Here is a 19181-nt window from a genome sequence, read left to right as displayed (position 1 = left end):
AAGTGAAAGACCAGAAGTTTTTATTTCGTGATAAGTGAAATGAGAATGACGTGAGAACTCGAGCTAGCTCTTCAGACATTCTTTCTACTTCTCGTGCTTCTACTCGTCCTCCAGTTAGCTTGGATACTATGGTTGATTGTGCACAAAAACTACAAGATGATATATCATTCGTACAGAACAAAGTACAAGACAATGATGATCATTTGGAACACTTCTATTATTATGTCTTATATTAAATCTTTTCTATTGTATAAAAATATCACTATGGTAATATTTTTTAAATTAAATATATTTTTTATGCATAGATATGGTGATATATATATATATATATATATATATATATATATAAACTAGAAAAACGCCCTCGCGCTAGCCCTCTCCGATTTTCGGCAGAAGTACGCACGAACGGAGGACCCATCGTATCTCTTCGGTTTTTGCCCAGCACACTGCGGTTCTCTTTCTCTCACAATTTGACCAGCCCCAGCTTCGCCAATCGTTCCTCCCTTCCCGGTGATTTACGCTCAGCCTCCGCCTTCCCTCTTACCCCGGGCAAGCCTAGATCTTCGCTGGATCTTGCTCACACAATCACCTCTGCTAGAGTGCATTTCATATCATTTGGGAGGTCGCAGTATTGTACGACAAGTCAATTGCCCAATTTGTCTAATGGTTTTTTAATCACTTACAATTCTTGCTGATGTTGTCATACACTAATTATTGCATCCGCATTTGTCTCATTATATTTGATTGCAGCAAACTCTAATGCGTGCTTTTTATGTGTTACTTGTGAGGGATACATTCATATTTCAGTCGGTGTGTAATGGTCCTTCAACCTCAAGCGAGGTTTTTTGTTCGTTCAGCCGGGCGCACGTGCCTTAATTTACGAAGGAGCTATTATAAAGTTGTTATTGAATCAAAACGCATCTCATAATATTTGATTGTAGCAAAATCTGATATACGCTCTTTTATGTGTTACTTGTGAGGGTATGTTCATGTTTCAGTCATGTGTCATGGCTGCTTGAACTCAAGTGAGGTTGTTCGTTTGCTCGGGTAACAATTGCAAGTTATAAACACAAAATGGTATTTCTCAGTAGGCTAATCATCATAGTTCAAAATCACAGTAATATAAAAAAATTGAGAAACAATACATATGCTAGTCCTCATACATGAATTAACAGAAACTCATAGACCGTTTCATTTTATTCAAAGATGAAAATATAAAATGGATTTGAAACATTATATTATAAATTAACAACATGAACCAGGGAAAACATATCACATTTTATTTTATAATACTATTGCCATAGGAGCATTTTCTCATTGTATCGTTTGAGATTCATCAATATCAATATTTCTTTCTAGGAAAGAGAACATGCAATTGTTTTATGCGTGAGTATATCTCCAGTTAGTATCATAAGTTAGTATCATAAGGAGGTGAAGTTTATCAATCAATATATACTTGCAAACATTAATGTATAGATGATTTTATTTGCATTTTTCCATATTATTTAATATCTTTCTATAATGCACCTAATATAAACAATCGAAGCATAAATGTTACCTTCTCATTCATTTCAACATGACTATGTTTTTAATGATAGATATAAATCATAGGTGAGAGTTTAAAAGATAATATTGTAAAAATTAATAGAGTTGGAGATAGAATTATAGCCCTTAAGATTATTATTGATACTAAGATTTTTAATTTTGTAAATGCTTATGCTTCTCAAGTAGGTTTAGATATAGGTTCTAAAGATAATTCCTGGATTGATTTAGAAGACTAAATACAAATGATACTTCTTGAAGAAAGAATTTTTATGGGAGGAGATTTAAATGGTCATTTCAGTAGTGTAGAAGATCTTAAAAATATTCGTGGTGACTACGACTTTGGAGTGATTAATGAAGAAAGTTTGGCTATATTAGGTTTTGCTTTAGTGTACGATTTTGTTATTGCTATTACTTTATTTAAGAAATGATATGAGCATATTATTACTTATAAGAATGGATGTAATAAAACATAAATTGATTATTTTTTTATGAGAAGAAGAGATCGTCGAGAATGTAAAGTTTGTAAGGTCATTCCAAGTGGGGATTTAAGTACTCAACATCAATTATTAGTTCTAGATTTTAGGATGAAAAGTTGTAAAATAAAAAAAATACTAGGAAATATTATCGTAGAATTAGATGAGGACACCTAAAATACACGAACAAAATTATTTTTATGAGTAAAATTCAAGATTTCAAAATTTGGGATGTTCATGAAAAAACAAATTCTATGTGGGATAAAGTAACAAAAACTATTAAACAAGTGACGAAATTTGTACTTGAAGAATCAAAAGAAAAGTTTCTATAAATAATAATAGTTTGTGGTGGAATAATAATGTGCAAAAAAAGATTAAATATAAAAAATTATGTTATAAAAATTGGTTTGAATGTAAAAGCTTAGAGAACTAGGACAAAATATCAAACGGCTCATAGGGAGTCTAAGAGAACAATTTTGACGCTAAAATTTCTGCGTTTAGTGATCTTTATAACATATTAGATAGTAAGTAAGGTGAAAAATATAGTTATTAAGTAACCAAACAAAGAGAAAAGAAAAGTAAGGATTTAACTCGAGTAATGTGTATTAAAGATGGAAATCAAAAAGTGCTTTTTCTTTGAAAAAGATATTCAAAATTGGTGGGTGAGTCATTTTGATAAACTTTTTAATGAAGTTTCGAAAAATATGAAGTTTCGGATAATACGATCGACCTTAGTGATATTAATATTTTTAATAATAATAAAGTGTTTTTTTTTATCGGCACATTAGTAAAAAAAAGTTGAATAAGTTTTGAAGAAAATCAATGGTGGAAAGTCTGTAGGACCTGATGATATCTCAATTGAAGTGTGGAAATATTTAGGAGATTTGGGAGTTTCTTGGCTTACTAAACTCTTTAATATTATTTTAAAAACTAAAAAGATGCCTGGGGAGTGGAGAAAAAGTATTTTGGTCTCCATTTTTAAGAATAATGGGGATGCACAAGAGTGTGCCAATTATAAAGTAATTAAGTTGATTTGTCATACTTTAAAATTATGGGAGAGGGTAATTGAACATAGGTTAAGACATATTAGAAAGTTCTCTCATAATCAATTTGGATTTATGCCTGACAGGTCTACTATAGAAGCTATACATTTATTGAGAGGTTTGATAGAGAAGTTCGAAGAAAATAAGGAAGATCTACATATGATTTTTATTGATTTAGAAAAAGCTGACGATAAGATTCCAAGAGATATCCTTTGGAGAGTTCTTGAGAAGAAAGGTGTTGATATGACTTATATTCAAGCATTAAAGATATGTATTAAAGAAGTGTTACTTGTGTTTAAACAGAAGGTGGATTGACCAAATATTTTCCTATTTATGTTGGTTTACATCAGAGATCGGCTTTAAGCCCATATCTTTTTGCTTTAGTTATGGATGATCTTACTGAACACTTATAGGAGGATGTATCTTGGTGTATATTTTTTGCTGATGATATCCTTCTCGTGGATAAGACGAGAGAAAAGGCTCTGTAAATACTTGAATTATGGAGGTCTACCTTGGAGTCTAAAGGCCTTCGCTTGAGTAGAACTAAAACTAAATACATGGAAATACATGGAATGTAAAGTAGCTCTAGTGATAGAAATTTAACTATGGATGATCAAATTATTAAAAGGTGTGAATGTTTTAGATATCTCGGGTCTATTGGTCAAAGTGATGGTGATATTGATGGGGATATTATTAGAAGAATTCAAGTTGGTTGGTTGAAGTGGAACCTTCATTGAAAATGATAATAAAGATATTAATGTTAACAATTAAATGGACAAAAAGCTATTGAATTTGGAGTACTTTTTATTTCACAATCATTTATAAGAAATAAGTGATATTGGCGCTTAAAAAAAATCAAAAGATAATCTAAGTATAGTGAAATACTTAATCATGTTATTAATTTGCAATTTTATTTAAAATTATATTAATTCAATGAAAGATGTGAAAATTGAAGATTGGACTAAATTAGAGAGAGTTGTCTTAGATGGTTTGGTCACATTAAACATCAACCATCTGATGATCCGATTAGAAGACTAAATGTCTTAGATTCGACTTATGTTAAGAAAGGCAGAGGTAGACCTAGGGTGACTTGAGCATATTGTATAAAAAATGATCTTAATTTATTAGAATTAAATTAAAATATGACACCAAATAGGACGCAATAGAGAAAAAAGATTCATGTAGCCGACCCACTTAGTGGGATAAAGGTTTTGTTGTTGTTTTTGTATATAAATCATAGGTGAATTTGTAATAACCAGTGCCAATATCATTCAATGCATTTAATTTAGACGAACAATATCATTACTATAATTTAAAAAAAAATGAGCACCCGCTTCAAATTTTGGGAGAGCTAACTATTCTACTTCAATATTAATCCTTAATTAACTCCTCAGCTCAATACCAAAAAATCACATATGGTACATTCACACAAATTAATTTACTTATCTTCATTCATAATATATTTTTTAAATATTTTATTATACTTTGAATTTCTAATATCAGATAAAATTCTTCATTTTCTAACTTTATGCAAACCTTGCTTACTCTTTTCTCTCTTCCCGTTTCCTACTCTAGATTCACTCTCCTTCTTAATACAAAACCTTGAAGAATTGTTTAGAAATTTAATAACTATATATAACTGTATCCAAGGCTTATCTATTTGGAGATAAAAATTTAGGTTATCTGTGATCTGGTAGAAAAGAAGGGGTAAGCCCTAGCCGTGATACACTGTTGTATGGTTCAATCGACGTTGCATCCTCCTGCCTGCATGTTTGCACTGCTGCCCAACCTCGCCTGGCTGTGGTCTTGATCACCATAGCCACTTGATTGCTTGATCTCTCACATTTTCATCTTGTAGTTCGCTTGCTTGATCTTTCTCACTCTCCTTTCTTCTCATCCGCTTGTCCGCTCTATGCGTCTCCTCCATCTCCCCCCTTTTAAATGAACTAACTAATAGTTGGTTTATTTGAACCCACATTAGTCGATTCAACTTATCCTGTAAAATGAACATGCTCTTACAAATTATATCTCACTTAATATGGTTTCTTTGCATGGTTGTTTATGCTTGTAATGTTATGACTCAAAAACAACTTTATTGACAAGCCGGGGTTGAACAAGAGAATAAAAAATTAATAAGCAAAAACAATAAAAAAAAGCCCTTACAAGTTAAATCTCACTTAACATAATTCCTTTCCATTGTTGTTTATGCATGTAATGTTCTAACTCAAGAACAACTTTATTGGCAAGCTGAGGTTGAACAAGAAAATCCAAACATTAATAAGCACATACAATCAAAAAGGCATACAAATTGATCATGTCTTCGTTCATTTATGTGCATCTTGTTTATCACCTAAATGTGATGGCGAGATTCATCATTTGCAAAGTTCTATGGACATATATATCCTTAATGCTTTTATGTAATTATATAATGATAAAATATCTCTTCCCCATCCCAACCCAATCCTTCTCTATGAGCATTGCGAACCAAGAAAGATATTTATGACTTGGATAGGATATACTTCCCAAGTTGGGGCAATGTTGGAACATTATCCAACAAGGTTGATTTTTGTTAAGCATTATGAGATTTTTTTCAATTTGATGGAATTGAAAACTGTTGATATGATAGTTTTTGTGCATAATCTACTCTTGTTGCGCTTGTTTACTCTCCAATATAACACCTCTAATTTTTCAAATCATTTTGTTTTTTTTTAACCTTCATAAAGGTTTGAATACTATCAAAATTCACATTTTTTGTGAAATTAAAGCATGCTCAATATGGATTTACTTATGGCGTTGAAGTATATCGCACTAAATGAAATATTTCATACTTTTCACAGCAACTATAGCACATTTATCGTTTTCTTTGTTTCTTTACAATTTCTATGCTAAAGTACATTTTAATAGATCATTGCTTAGCGGAAAGAAAGCCTCTTATCAATTGAATATTTTCCATCTATAAAAATCTGTAGTTAGGTATTATTTTTTATTTTAATAGACATAATAAATTATTTACATAGCATTTTTGTTTGTGTAAATAATACTATATTTATGGAAGATTTACATAAATAACACTCTCTCTTTCTTATCCATTTACACATCTTACACCTAAACTTCAATTTTTACGTACATACCACCTTGCCTATACATGAAAAGGTGTATTTCACTTTAAAACGTTAAATAGGTGGTATTTTTATGTGATAGGAAAGATTTGGGTGGTCAAAATAAAAAAAAAACATAGTTTAGGTGTTAGATATGTAAATACATAAGAATTAGGTGTTATATGTAAATGCCCCTAAAGTTATTTGTTGGCACTTCAGTCTTTTTGTCTTTTAATCGCATATATAAGATGTTACAACCAAACAAGTAAAACCATCATCTGGTTTTGAAATAATAGCTTAATTGTAGTTATTCCCAAATCAAAATCAACAATTTCTAGTGGCACTTTCTAACACGAATCTTCTATTTATAGCATTTCACTTGAATTTTTAAATCTCAACCACCATAGCATATAAAGCTCTTAAAGTTCTCTGCTCGTTCACTCAGAGCTCATTATGCTGCGCCACGTTGTCTCCCACACCTCTCGTCGATGCGCTGCTGTTGGAATCATCATTTTAGCTGCCACCTCTGACTCCTTGGATGAAAATAACTCTTCTCTTACACGTATGAGTTACTCCGTCCTACTTAGTTTCTTATTGCATACATTTTTTTTAATCCAAAAACTATACTTTGTTTCCTCAGGAGCACCGATTTCTTTTACCCCCATTCTTCGTCAACTCTTCTTCCATCCAACAGATTTTGCATTGCAGGGTTTTGCTTCTTCGTTCCTCTTCTCTAGTCCCGTCGGAGGTTCTTATATGTTTCATTTCTCTGTTTATAACTTATTGTTATGATAAGTAGGAATTCATTTTTTCCATACTTCATATCCAGTCTCCTTTTCTTTTGGGATTGGTTCTGTTTCACCTGATAATTCAAAAAAGGAAGAATCTCGAGGAGATGAGGTTGAAGTTAGGTGTGGCCCAGGATGTCTGGGAAGAGATGCTATTGCTAATGCTGCTGCCACTGCAGGTCCCTCGGTTGTCAATATATCCGTTTCAAGAGGTGACTCATCATTTGTTTTATTTGGTTTTGGGAATTTTACATACACACGGCAAAATTCTTATGTATTTATATATCTAACTTCTAAAGTTTGATAATAACATTTATAGCATTTTGATGTTATAACCTAACCATGAAAAGAGTTTTACTTTTAAAAAGTTAGGAATATTGGTACTTTTGATGCGGTATTAAAAATTTGAGTGATAAGCATGTAATTATGAAAGTTTAAATGTTAGATATGTAAATATAAGAATTGTCTGGTATTTACGTAAATGCCCCTTTGGTTTTTCATTAGTGGTACTCTGTCATGTCTTTCTTTTTATTGATGGGTACCGTCATAATAGGCATTCACGGTTTGACTCTTGGAAAGAGTAAGGGATCAGGAACTATCATTGATTCGGATGGCACTATCCTGACATGCGCTCATGTTGTGGTAGATTTTGAGGGCATGAAAAGCATCTCTAAGGGAAAGGTCAGCGTTTAATTTATTTTCTCCTATTTTCCTGCGCTAATTTTGTTTGTTTTTAAATGTTGGAGTATACAATAATTAATTGATAAAAGGATTTGTGCTTTTTAGAGGCTGTTTCTTGTTGCTCATTTTATTGTCTTTTTTGCAGCATTTCAGTTTTCTCGATTGAATAAGAATGCACGAGAAAGCAACCCCAACAATTCACGGATATCATTGTAATAAGGCGTTATACGGCAATTTGAAAAAAAAAAACATATTCAGCAATTTTAGAGATGAGCTTCATATTTTATGGGGATGCAAGTTTATTTTTAAATTCTTTACTAAGACAGTGGTCATACATTATTTTTCTTATGTAAAGGATCTTAAGATTGATTTTTGTATTTATTTTATTCAGTATAAAATTTAATCTTAAAATTCCAATGCAAAAGAAAAAAAATTAGGCCATTATAGAATAATTATAATAGTGCATGAAATATAAATTTTCATTTAATAATAAACATTAGCACATAAATATTTTCTTACCTTCACTCAATGAATCTGATTGGGCTGCTTTGATTTTGAAGTGTTTTGGGTCTGTAACTTCTTCTGAGATTCCCTGTCTCAAAGTATACGATGTAAGGATCCACCAACTATTTGGCCATTTGGTTTCCAACTCCATCGCTTTAGCTTCTTTGGTAGTCGGTCGGATAAGCTTTTGAGGCATCCCTTCCAACAAGCGGATGCATTTGGATGGTAAGTCTGCTACTTGGTTGTCCTCTCGGGCTATGCGCTCAACTTGAAGCCTTCAAAATTTTTTATCTCCATTTTAGCTTTGTTGAGGTACTTAGCCATCATCATGTATTTGACCTCGAATTATCCAGGTTTTCTGATTGCGGAGAGCATCTAGTTCCACTTGCATGGCTTCTCGCCACTGAGGATGCCAAGTGGCATCTTTGAAATTGCAAGGTTCCATTTCAGTAGCGATGGAGTGCTGGAGGGTGAATATTTGCTTATATTTGAGAGATCCTGTTTTGGATTGAGTGGTTGTAAGGTAACCGGATGGGGGGAGCTAATGGGAACGGTACAGTTGGGTGTGGGGTTGGATCACTTAGGGAAGACGATATGTTTGGGGATTTTGAGAATGTGGAGTTGAGCTGGATAGAATAGTGTGGGAGTTGTGATGCAGTTTGTGTAGAGCAGAAGGGAAGGGAAGTGGGAAGGAGTGCAATTGGCGCCGGATTTGCCGGAGGTGAGGAGGGACTTGGTTGGTGTTGAGGTTGTTTATAGGGGTAGTATAGTTTGTTGAACATGACGTGTCGGGATATGATAACTTTGCCGGTGGGAGGATGAAGACATTTGTAGCCTTTGAAATTGTCAGGGTACCTGAGAAAGACACATTGCTCGGATCGTTGGTCAAGTTTGGTGTGTAGTGCTGGAGGAAGCTAAGGGAAGCATACACAATCATATGATCGCAGATTATCATATGCAGGTGGCTGTTTGTACAGGAGTTGATATGGAGTGGTATTGCCGGTGTTGGGGGAAGGCATCCTGTTGATAAGATGAACACCTGTGAGTATAGTGTCAGGCCAAAATTTTAGTGGTAGATTGGAGGTGGCAAGTAAAGTTTGTCATTTTGCTTATGTGATAGACTGTTTTGTTGGAGTGTGTAGGGGCATGACTACTAGTAAATGATGCCTTGTTTGGCCAAGAATTCATTAAACTGATGGTTCTTGTATAACCTGCCATCATCGGATCTTAGGATTTTGTTAGGGACGTTGAATTACTTTTCAACTTGATGGTGAAAATTAATAAAATGAGTTAAGAGTTTTAGATTTATGAATCATAGGAAATAATCATGTATATCTGGTTGCATCAACAAAAATTACATAGAATTGTTAACATTGATTAGTAGTATGCGGGTATGGCCCCCATACATAAGAATGAATAAGTTCACATGGAAGATATGTATGATTACTAGAAGGTATAAATGCTAATCTATGTTTTTTTGTTGTAATGCAAGAATTACAAAAGGAATTATAACTAGGAATTTGAAGATGCGGATGCTGATTTGCGATATTACGAAGGATGCTGCTATGATGATGACCGAGTCTGTGGTGCTAGACGTTAGCTGTAGTAGTTCTTGAGAGCATGCCTTGCTTGCGGATGGGAATAGGATAAAGTCCCTCACGACAGGGGCCTTAAAGTAGTGTTGGTTGAGTTGTGTGATCCTTAATTTGGCAACCGAAGGCATCAGAAAGAATGATACAACTATTCTTAGAAACAAGTTGAGAAATAAAGATGAGGTTGTGAGTGAATTGTGGGGTGTTGAATCGTTTGGTGAGTGATAGCTTACGAGTGGGAGTAGAGAGCATATTGTAATGCCCAAATTTTGAGAAGTCAAGTAAGTTTGACAAATTTAAAGGTACCCCAAAATTTTTCATCTCCCCAAATTTGTTGAAACTAATTTTATTAAATTCTATGCTTGAAATAGAGCAATTCGATATAAAGCACCATGCATGAATAATGAACAAATCGAGAGATATAAAATTTGAAAGTTTTCAATTTAATTAACTTTAATTAAATTTTAATTATTCCTTGATCTCTCCTTAATCTCCCGCATGTTCACTGTAGCCAACAGAATTAGGCCCTTTTATGCTTTTCGATTGGTCGAATAGGAGCATATAGCTTTGATTTTCCTCCCCTATTCCTTCTCCTCTCTCTCGAACTTCCCTTCTCCCTGTTTGGTTCGCGCGACAGAACCAGGCGAGGGAGCTGCAACCTTTGCTACAGTGTAAGGGCCGCGGGTAGCAGCGAACCGAGCGGTCTCTTAGGAGTCACAGAGTACAATTTAGGATTCCGACGTGACTTCGTAAGCACGAATCTCGGTTCTTTCCGGTTGCCAACGGAGGCGACAAAATTGTATCTGAAGCTTCAAAAGCAAATTGAAAGCTTCCATAGGAGTTTTAACACTAAATTAGCAAGGGGAAAGTGAAAATTAAGGTGTTAGAAGAGTTGGGAAGGAATTTGGTGTTTTTGGAAAAGGTAAATTTATGTCGAAAAATCCTTTTGAGGTATGTTTTGGGGAGTAAATATCTTTATGCGTTAATTCATGTTTTGAGCCAAATTTTATGAATTCCTATGTTGTCTACAAGCTCTAGGTTGTCTGTACGAGGCAGCATGTTCGAGACGAGCGTGTAGACACTTCGGCTTAGGGCTGTTTCGTCAAGTCAGGTGAAATATTCTTGTGTTAATTTAAGAAAAGTATTTTTCTATAGGTTTCATATAATTTATATTTTGATACAGATTCATTTAGAATATCTGCATATTGTGAATGGATTCATGCAATTGAATGTATGAATACATGTTTACTTTTCTTACGATACATGTAATGCTATGAGCAGACAATGCTACATATGACAATGTTAATGATATGAATTCCCTGCAGGTCTTCATTTATTGTTCTTCAAGCCTATGATACATGTAATGCCTTATGCTTGATACAGTAATGATGATTTAAATGTTAGGGTGATAGACTATTACATGAGTGCTTGCATGCACATCATGCAGAGATAAAGTATTCACACCTCCTGATATTTATACAGGGACGAAACTCTAGAAACCGTTGAGATTAGATGGTGACAGTACTTTAGAGAACCGTGTATCAGAGGGGTTGCCGATAATTACTATGTTGGGAAAAACTCGATCTTTATTGATTGTTTATATGACCTTTATGACAGAGTGACAACCTATGATGAAAGAATATAAAAATAGTTGAACTTTATACATTAAAATAGTGACACCACTATGATATGACCTCTATAAAATGACATTGCTAAGATAATATGCTATGAACATGCTTTTATTTATGATTTTGTGCTTATTACTTGCATGTTTCACTACTGTTAATTTCTATGCTACTTGTACCTGCTATCTTTGCATGTTTTCATCTATGCTAGCATGTTTTGATTTGTTGTAGACATGTATAGTTTTATAAGAGCAAGCACGTTTGTTTTTCATGTATAAAACTTTATGTTAACCTTGATTATTTTTTAAGCTCGTTGTTGCTCATTATTCATTGTTGCCTTCCAAATAGAGGTAAGGAGCACCGTGGCGAGTAGCCAACTGCGCCTTGGTATAGCTTTTACTTGATAATTTTTGGAGCTTTGTATATATGTTTTGGGATTATATATTTTTATTATATTGGATTTAATAGTTCTGTATAGTTTTCATATTTCAGATGATATGATTACCATGCTTCTAAGTATGTATTTGAAATGTAATGTATCATGTATGTTGCGACAATCCAGTTAGACTAATTCATCACCCACTGAGTTCTGATTATAAAAGTCAGGACGGGACGAGTGCTGGTGAGAGTTGCTGGTGAGAGTTGGTCTGACCAAATTGTCAGCCTCTATCGCACCACGTTTGACCCTTCCAGGGGGGCTAGTTGGGGTGGGATAGAAAGTGGTATCAGAGCATGGTTATTGGATGAAGAGAATGATGAAAGCATGTTGGATTTAGAAGTAAGAATGAGATCAAATAAGAATTGATTTATACAGAGCTATTGGTAGTTGATTCTGGTGTGAGTAACTCTTATGACTTAAGTTGTCACACGTGCGAGATAAAATTTGTATATGATAAATTGCATTTAAATAACACTTAGTGCAATATAAATAAACATGTTTGGAGAAGAATATGAAAGTACGAAAGACCAGTCTTTTAGGCCAAGTGCGGAGCACAAAGTTAGAGCTGAAACTATTTTTTGCAAGTCAGAACAAGAAAAATGCAAAAACCAGAACTGCTGAGTTACATGGCATAGTGCAGTTAATATTACAAGTAGTTGATAAAATGGTTGCTATCGAAAGATTCTTCACCACTACAGGCTCAGATCTGAAACTCGGGTAGAAGTGGATCGATACTTGAAGATATTTCAGTCTTTCAAGCCACTTGCATTCAAAGGTGATAGTGATCCTATAGTTGCCGAAGATTGACTCCTATAGATCGGAAAAATTCTAGACGATATGATTTGTCCGGAAAACAAGAAGTGGTACTAGCCACATTTATGCTAGAAGACAAAGCAGAAATGTGGTGTCAAGAGAGAAATTTTAGCTGACACCTCTTTCGCAGATTCAGTGAGAAGAATTTGTTAAAGTTTTCAAAGATTAGTTCATTCCACCTTCATCTAGATTAGCACTGCAAGATAAGTTCTTCAATCTAACTCAAGGGTCCAAAACAATTATGCAAGATGAGGCATAATTGATTTCTCTTTTCAGAGTAAAAGTATCACATATTTCTGTGTGGTCTTAGAGATCAATCTTAGGCAGGCAAGCACAAGGATTTCAACAAAAGAGAACACTTCCAAAGCAAGAAATCTAAATCAGAAGTTAAGTAGAAGCAGCCTCAGATATAAAAGTCAATTTGTGAACGGTCTGGAAAAAACATTTTGGGCAGTGTTTGATTGGTTCTGGAAAATGTTAAAAATGTGGACAACAAGGATATATTCAAATTAGCTGTCCACAAGAAAAGAGGAATGCCAGTAGACCACAGGCAATTCAAGGACAGTGACAACTTTGAATATTTTTGGAAAGCAGTCAGCCCAACAAAACTCAATTTTTGGGAAAGCCTTCAATACCAACAAAGGGTGAAACTTCAGAATGCAGAACTGAACAATCAATAAAAGGCAGAGCTTTTACAATTACCTCTCAAAGTGCCAAAGAATCTGAAGATGTGATTACATGTACGCTCCTAATTGAATATCAGCTTTACACTGTTTTATTTGATTCAGGTTTGTCACATTCCTTTATTTCTGATGAATTTGTTGTCAGTTTAGATGTTGATATTATGCCTTTTACTCCAGCTTTGTATGTTACTATGTCATTGGGTATTGGGTTTTATGCCAATAGAAAATGTGTAGTGCATGTTCATGTTCAAGTTCATGATAAGAATTTGCCAACGGAGTTGATTACCAATTCCGACCTTTATGTGATTTGGGGATGGAATGGTTGGTAAATCATTTTGCTACAATTGAATGCTGGAAATGGCATGTGAAGCTGAAATTGCCTGGTGAAAAATCTTTTTATATATTATGTGATTGAAATGCACAATCTTTCTTGATTAGTGCAGTGAAAGTTGAAAAGTGTTTACGGAGTGGTGAACTGGTATTTTTAGCAAAATTAGAAGTGCTCAATAAAGATGAACATGAATTGAAAAACATTCCAATGGTTTCAGAATTTTTTGATGGATTTTCTGAAGAATTGTCAGAACTACCACCAGAATGAAAAATTGAATTTGGTATTGATGTACAATTAAGAACGTCTGCAATATTCAAATCTCTGTACAGGATGACTCCAAACAAATTGCAAGAATTGAAATGTCAGTTGTAGGAACTGATAGATAAGGGTTTTATCAAGCCAAGTAATTCATCGTGGAGTGCTCCAGTATTGTTTGTCAAGAAGAAGGATGGATCTATGCGATTATGTATTGATTACAAATTGAATAAGACGACAATCAAGAACAAATATCCTTTGCTCATGATCAATGATTTATTTGATCAATTAGAAGGTGCAACTGTATTTTTCCGATTTGATATGAGATCAGGATATCATCATGTAAGAGTCAAAGAGGCTGATATAACCAAGACAACTTTTGGGGCCGGGTATGGTCATTATGAAATCTTAGTTGTATCTTTTGGTTTAACTAATACTTCTGTAATTTTCATTGACTCGATGAATCGAATCTTCAAGCAATATGTGGATTAGTTTGTTATTATTTTCATTGATGATATTTTGATTTATTCAAGAACTGATTATCATACCAAGCATTTGAGGTTGGTCTTGGAGTTGCCTGGACAAAATCCATTATATGCAAAATTTTTGAAATGTGAATTTTGGCTGCGAAACATTGCATTTTTTTGGGACATTATCAGTGGTCAGAGAATTTTAGTAGATCCTCAAAAGGTGACCTACTCCAATGAATGTTTTAGAGGTACGCAATTTTCTTGGTTTGCCAGGATATTACAAGAGGTTTGTCAAATATTTTTCACAAATAGCTATGACGTTATCCAAGCTGATGAGAAAAGAAGTTCAGTTTTGGTGGACTGCAGAATGTGAGCACAACTTTCAAGAGTTGAAGGAACATTTGACTACTACCCCAGTATTAACTATTCTTTCAGGCACAGAAGAATTCCAGATTTATAGTGATGCATCATTAAGAGATTTGAGTTGCGTTTTAGTGCAGACGAAAAAAGTGATAGCATATGCATCTAGACAGTTAAAGCCACATAAAATAAATTATCCAACACATGATTTGGAGTTAGCTGATGTGGTATTTACTCTTAAAATTTGGCGACAATATTTATATGGCGTGAATGCGAGGTCTTCACTGATTATCGAAGTTTGAAGTACATTTTCATAAAAAAAAGAATGCAATTTGAGATAACAAAGATGGTTAAAGATGATGAAAGATTATGATCTAGATATACAATTCTGTTTGGACCAAGCAAATGTTGTTGATGCATTGACCTGTAAGTCTACAGATTCTACAGGTAGTGCAAGTTGGATTCTTACTCAGAGGCCAGAGCTGATTAAAGAACTTGGCGCTTTACAGTTGGAAGTTAAAAGATTAAGTGACAGGGTGCATTTACATCAGTTGATAGTGCAACCTACTTTGATGGGTAGAATAAATGAAGCTAAAAAATTTAATAGCAAATTCCCAAAACTCCGAAAGTACTATCAATCATGAAAGAGGATTGATATGACTGTTGATGAACATGGCATTATCCGAAATAAACTGCAGATATGAGTACCTGCTGATTCTGATTTGGGACGAGACATACCACATGAAATTCATCATTCAGGGTTATACAATTCATCCAGACAAAACAAAATGTACAAGGATTTGAAGTTGGCAATTTAGTGGCCAGGTATGAAAAAGGATGTTGTTGAATATGTATCTCAATGCCAAGCATGAAGGATTGCAAAGACTGAGCATCAAAGACCCAGTGGATTGCTACAATCGTTGCCAATACCTAAATTGAAATGGAAAGAAATTGCTATGGATTTTGTTATGAGATTTCCTCAATCAAGACAAGGTCATTATTGACAGATTAACCAAGTAAGTTCATTTCATGTCAATCAAACATGCTAATTTAGTAGAAAGCTTGACCAACGACATTTAAAATATATTATTTCTGATAGAGACGAAAGATTCACTTCCAGGTTGTGAAAAAACATTCAACAAGGTTTGAGTACGCAGTTACATTTCAACACTGTATTTCATCCACAAACTACAATGAGAAAGAACAATTCAAGTGTTGGAAGATTTGTTAGGCTTTGTGTTCTCGACTTTGGAAGCAGTTTAAGAAAATCATATTCCAATGCTTGTGTTTGCTTAAAACAACAACTATCAATCCAACATAAAAATGACTCCTTATGAAGCACTGTATGTCATAACGTGCAGAACTCCACTCAGTTGGATTGAAGTGGGTGAACGTCAAATGTTAAGTCCTGAGCTAGTTGATGATGCCACAGTGAAAATCAGATCAATCAGAGATAGGTTGAATGTGCTCATAATCGACAATAGAAATATTATGACCCAAAGCACAAAACGGTTGAATTTGAAATTGAAGATTTCATATTTTTGAAAGTCAGACAAATAAAAGGTACAACTAGATTTGGTCAAGAAAGCAAGCTGAGTCCCAAGTACATTGGTCCTTTTAAAATTATAGAAATAATTGATCTAGTTACTTATAGATTAGCGTTACTTGCAAATATGTCAGATATACATGATGTGTTTCAGATTTCCATGTTAAGTAAATGGGTTTCAAATTTAAAGTAGAAATTCCGCATGAAGTTATTGAAGTACAAAAATATTTAATATATATTGAAGAGCCTGAAAATATCTTAGCAAATGATGTTAAAAAGCTCCGAAATAAACAACCCCCTTTTGTAAAGATAAAGCGGAAGCACAAATCTGAAAAGGAAGCACGTGGGGAAAAGAAGAAGAAATGTTATGGAAATATCCCTTCCTATTCTAGTAAAGTCAAAAATTTCGAGGATGAAATTTTTATAAGGAGGGGAGAGCCGTAACGCTTAAACTTTGAGAAATCAAGTAAGTTAGATAAATTTTAGAAGTACCCAAAAATTTTTCATCTCCCAGAATTTGATCGAACTAATTTTATTAAATTTTATGCATAAAATCGAACAATTCGATATAAAGCGCCATGCATGAATAATGAATGGATCGAGACATAAAATTTGAAAGTTTTTGGTTTAATTAACTTTAATTAAAACTTAATTATTCCTTAATCTCCCACATTTTCACTGTTGCCAACCGACTTACGCCCCTTTTATTCTTTTCGATCGGTCGAATAGGAGTACGGAGCTTCGATTTTCCTCCCCTATTCTTTTTCTTTTCTCGAACTTCTCTTCTCGTTGTTTGATTCATGTGGCAGAAGCAGGCGAGGTAGCTTCAACCCTTGCTACAGTTCAAGGGCCGCGGGCAACAGCGAACCAAGCGGCCCCTAGGAACCACAGAGCACAATCTAGGGTTCCGACGCTACTTTTGTAAGCGCAGATCCCTCTCTTATGTCAATTGAGACTTTCATTTCCTTATACTCATGTTTGAATTTAAGTTTGCCTCATTTTTCATGTTTTTTTTTTGTTTCTAGTAGCTAACGGAGGCGCCAAAATTGTATTGGAAGTGTCGAAAGCAAATTGAAAGCTTTCGTATGAGTTTTAGCACGAAATTACCAAGGGATAGTGAAGATTAAGGTGTTAAAATTGTTTGGGAAGGAATTTTAGTGTTTTCAAAAAATACAAATTTACGCTTAAAAACCTTTTTGAGGTATGTTTTGGCAAAATAAATATCATTTTGGGTTAATTCACGTTTTGAGCCAAATTTTGTGAATTTCTATGCTGTCTACGAGTTCTATGCTGTCTATACGAGGCGAAAAGTTCGAGACGAGCATGCGGGCACTCGTTATAGGACTGTTCCGTCAAGGCACGTGAAATAATCTTGTGTTAATTTAAGAAAAATATTTTTCTATAGGTTCCATATGATTTTTATTTTGACACAGTGCATTTAAAATCTGCATATTGTAAATGAATATTTTAATTGAATGTATGAATATATGTTTATTTTTCTTACGATACATGTAATGTTATGATCAGACTGTGCTACATATGACAATGCTTATGATATGAATTCCTTGCAAGTATTCATTTATTATGCTTCATGACTATGATACATATAATGTCTTATGCTTGATACAGTAATTATGTTTTAAACATCACAATGAATCTTAGGGGGTAGACTATTATATGAATGCTGATAAGTATATTATGCAGGAATGTAGTATTTCCGACTCCTGATATTTATACGGGGGCAAAACTCTGGGAACCGTTGGGATTAGGCAGTGCAGAATATTAGAAAACCGTGTGTATTAGGGGGTTGTCGATAACTGCTATGTTGAGGAAAGTCCAACATTTATCGATGGTTTATATGACCACTGAGACAATGTGACGACACATGATGAAAGAACATGAAAATAGTTGATTCTTATACATTAATCTAGTGACATTATTATAATAAGACTTCTATGAAATGACATTGCTAAGATAATATACTATGAACATACATTTATTTATGATTTTATGCTCACGACCTGCATGTTACACTACGGTTGATTTTTATACTACTTATACCTGCTCTCTTTTCATGTTCTTGACTATGCTAGCATGCTATTATTTGTGTCTAGACATGTTTAGTTTTATAAGAGCATGCACATAGTATTTTTTTTCATGCATAAAATTTTATGTTAGCCCTGATTATTTTTCTGAGCTCGTTGTCGCTCATTCTTCATTGTTGACTTCCAGGTAGGGGTAACGAGTACTGGAGCAAGTAGCATTTGTATAACTTTTGCACGATAGTTTTTATAGTTTTTTGCATACGTTTTGGGTACATATATTTTTATTATATTAAATTTAGCAATTATATATAGTTTTCATATTTTGGATGGTTTGATTTATCATGCTTTCGAGTATGTATTTGAAATATAATGTATCATATATGTTGCGGCGATTAATTCGATTAATTCATCATTCACTGAGTCCTGATTATAAAAGTCATGACGAGTGCTGGTGAGAGTTGACCTGACCAAATTGCAAGCCTCTGTCGCATCACGATTGACCCTACCAGGGGGACTAGTTGGGGTGTGACACATATCTTGACTATTGTTGTGGATAGGGATAACACTTCCATCGTCAACGAAGATTTGCTCCTAGCTTTGGTATGGTTCAGAGGTTTGTAGGTTGCCCAGATCAATAGTTAAATGATTGGAAGCTCCCATGTGGAGGTACCATTCTTGATTTGAGGTTGGGGAGGTGATGAGAGTTGTTTGCTCCAGTGGTTGATTGGGCTCATAATTAAGATTCAATTGAAGCCAACATTGGGGCGCTAGATGACTAAATTTAAGACAGATTTGACATGTGGCCGTATTGTTGGGTTTGGGCGATTTGATTGCCTTCGTTTGAGCTCTTGTAGGAGCTATTGATGTGGTCCCTTCCTCTATAATTGTTA

General features: G+C 34.2%; 1 protein-coding gene across 1 annotated transcript in view; it reads left to right on the top strand.

Annotated features, from left to right (window-relative positions):
* Nucleotides 1-359: 359 nt before the first annotated feature.
* LOC110033765 (putative protease Do-like 14) overlaps nt 360-19181 on the top strand; it is a gene marked incomplete at its 5' end in the record, with an annotated part of 82354 nt that continues 63532 nt past the window's right edge. The window contains 5 exon segments of the mRNA XM_020737847.1: nt 360-666; nt 6605-6721; nt 6800-6907; nt 6989-7159; nt 7501-7628. Of these exon segments, the coding sequence (XP_020593506.1) occupies nt 6613-6721; nt 6800-6907; nt 6989-7159; nt 7501-7628 (516 nt within the window).

This window comes from Phalaenopsis equestris, unplaced genomic scaffold (genome assembly GCF_001263595.1).
Source record: "Phalaenopsis equestris unplaced genomic scaffold, ASM126359v1 Scaffold001281, whole genome shotgun sequence".
NCBI lineage: Eukaryota > Viridiplantae > Streptophyta > Magnoliopsida > Asparagales > Orchidaceae > Phalaenopsis > Phalaenopsis equestris.
The sequence above is the reverse complement of the archived record's forward strand: the minus strand, read 5'-3'. Positions and strand labels throughout refer to the sequence as shown.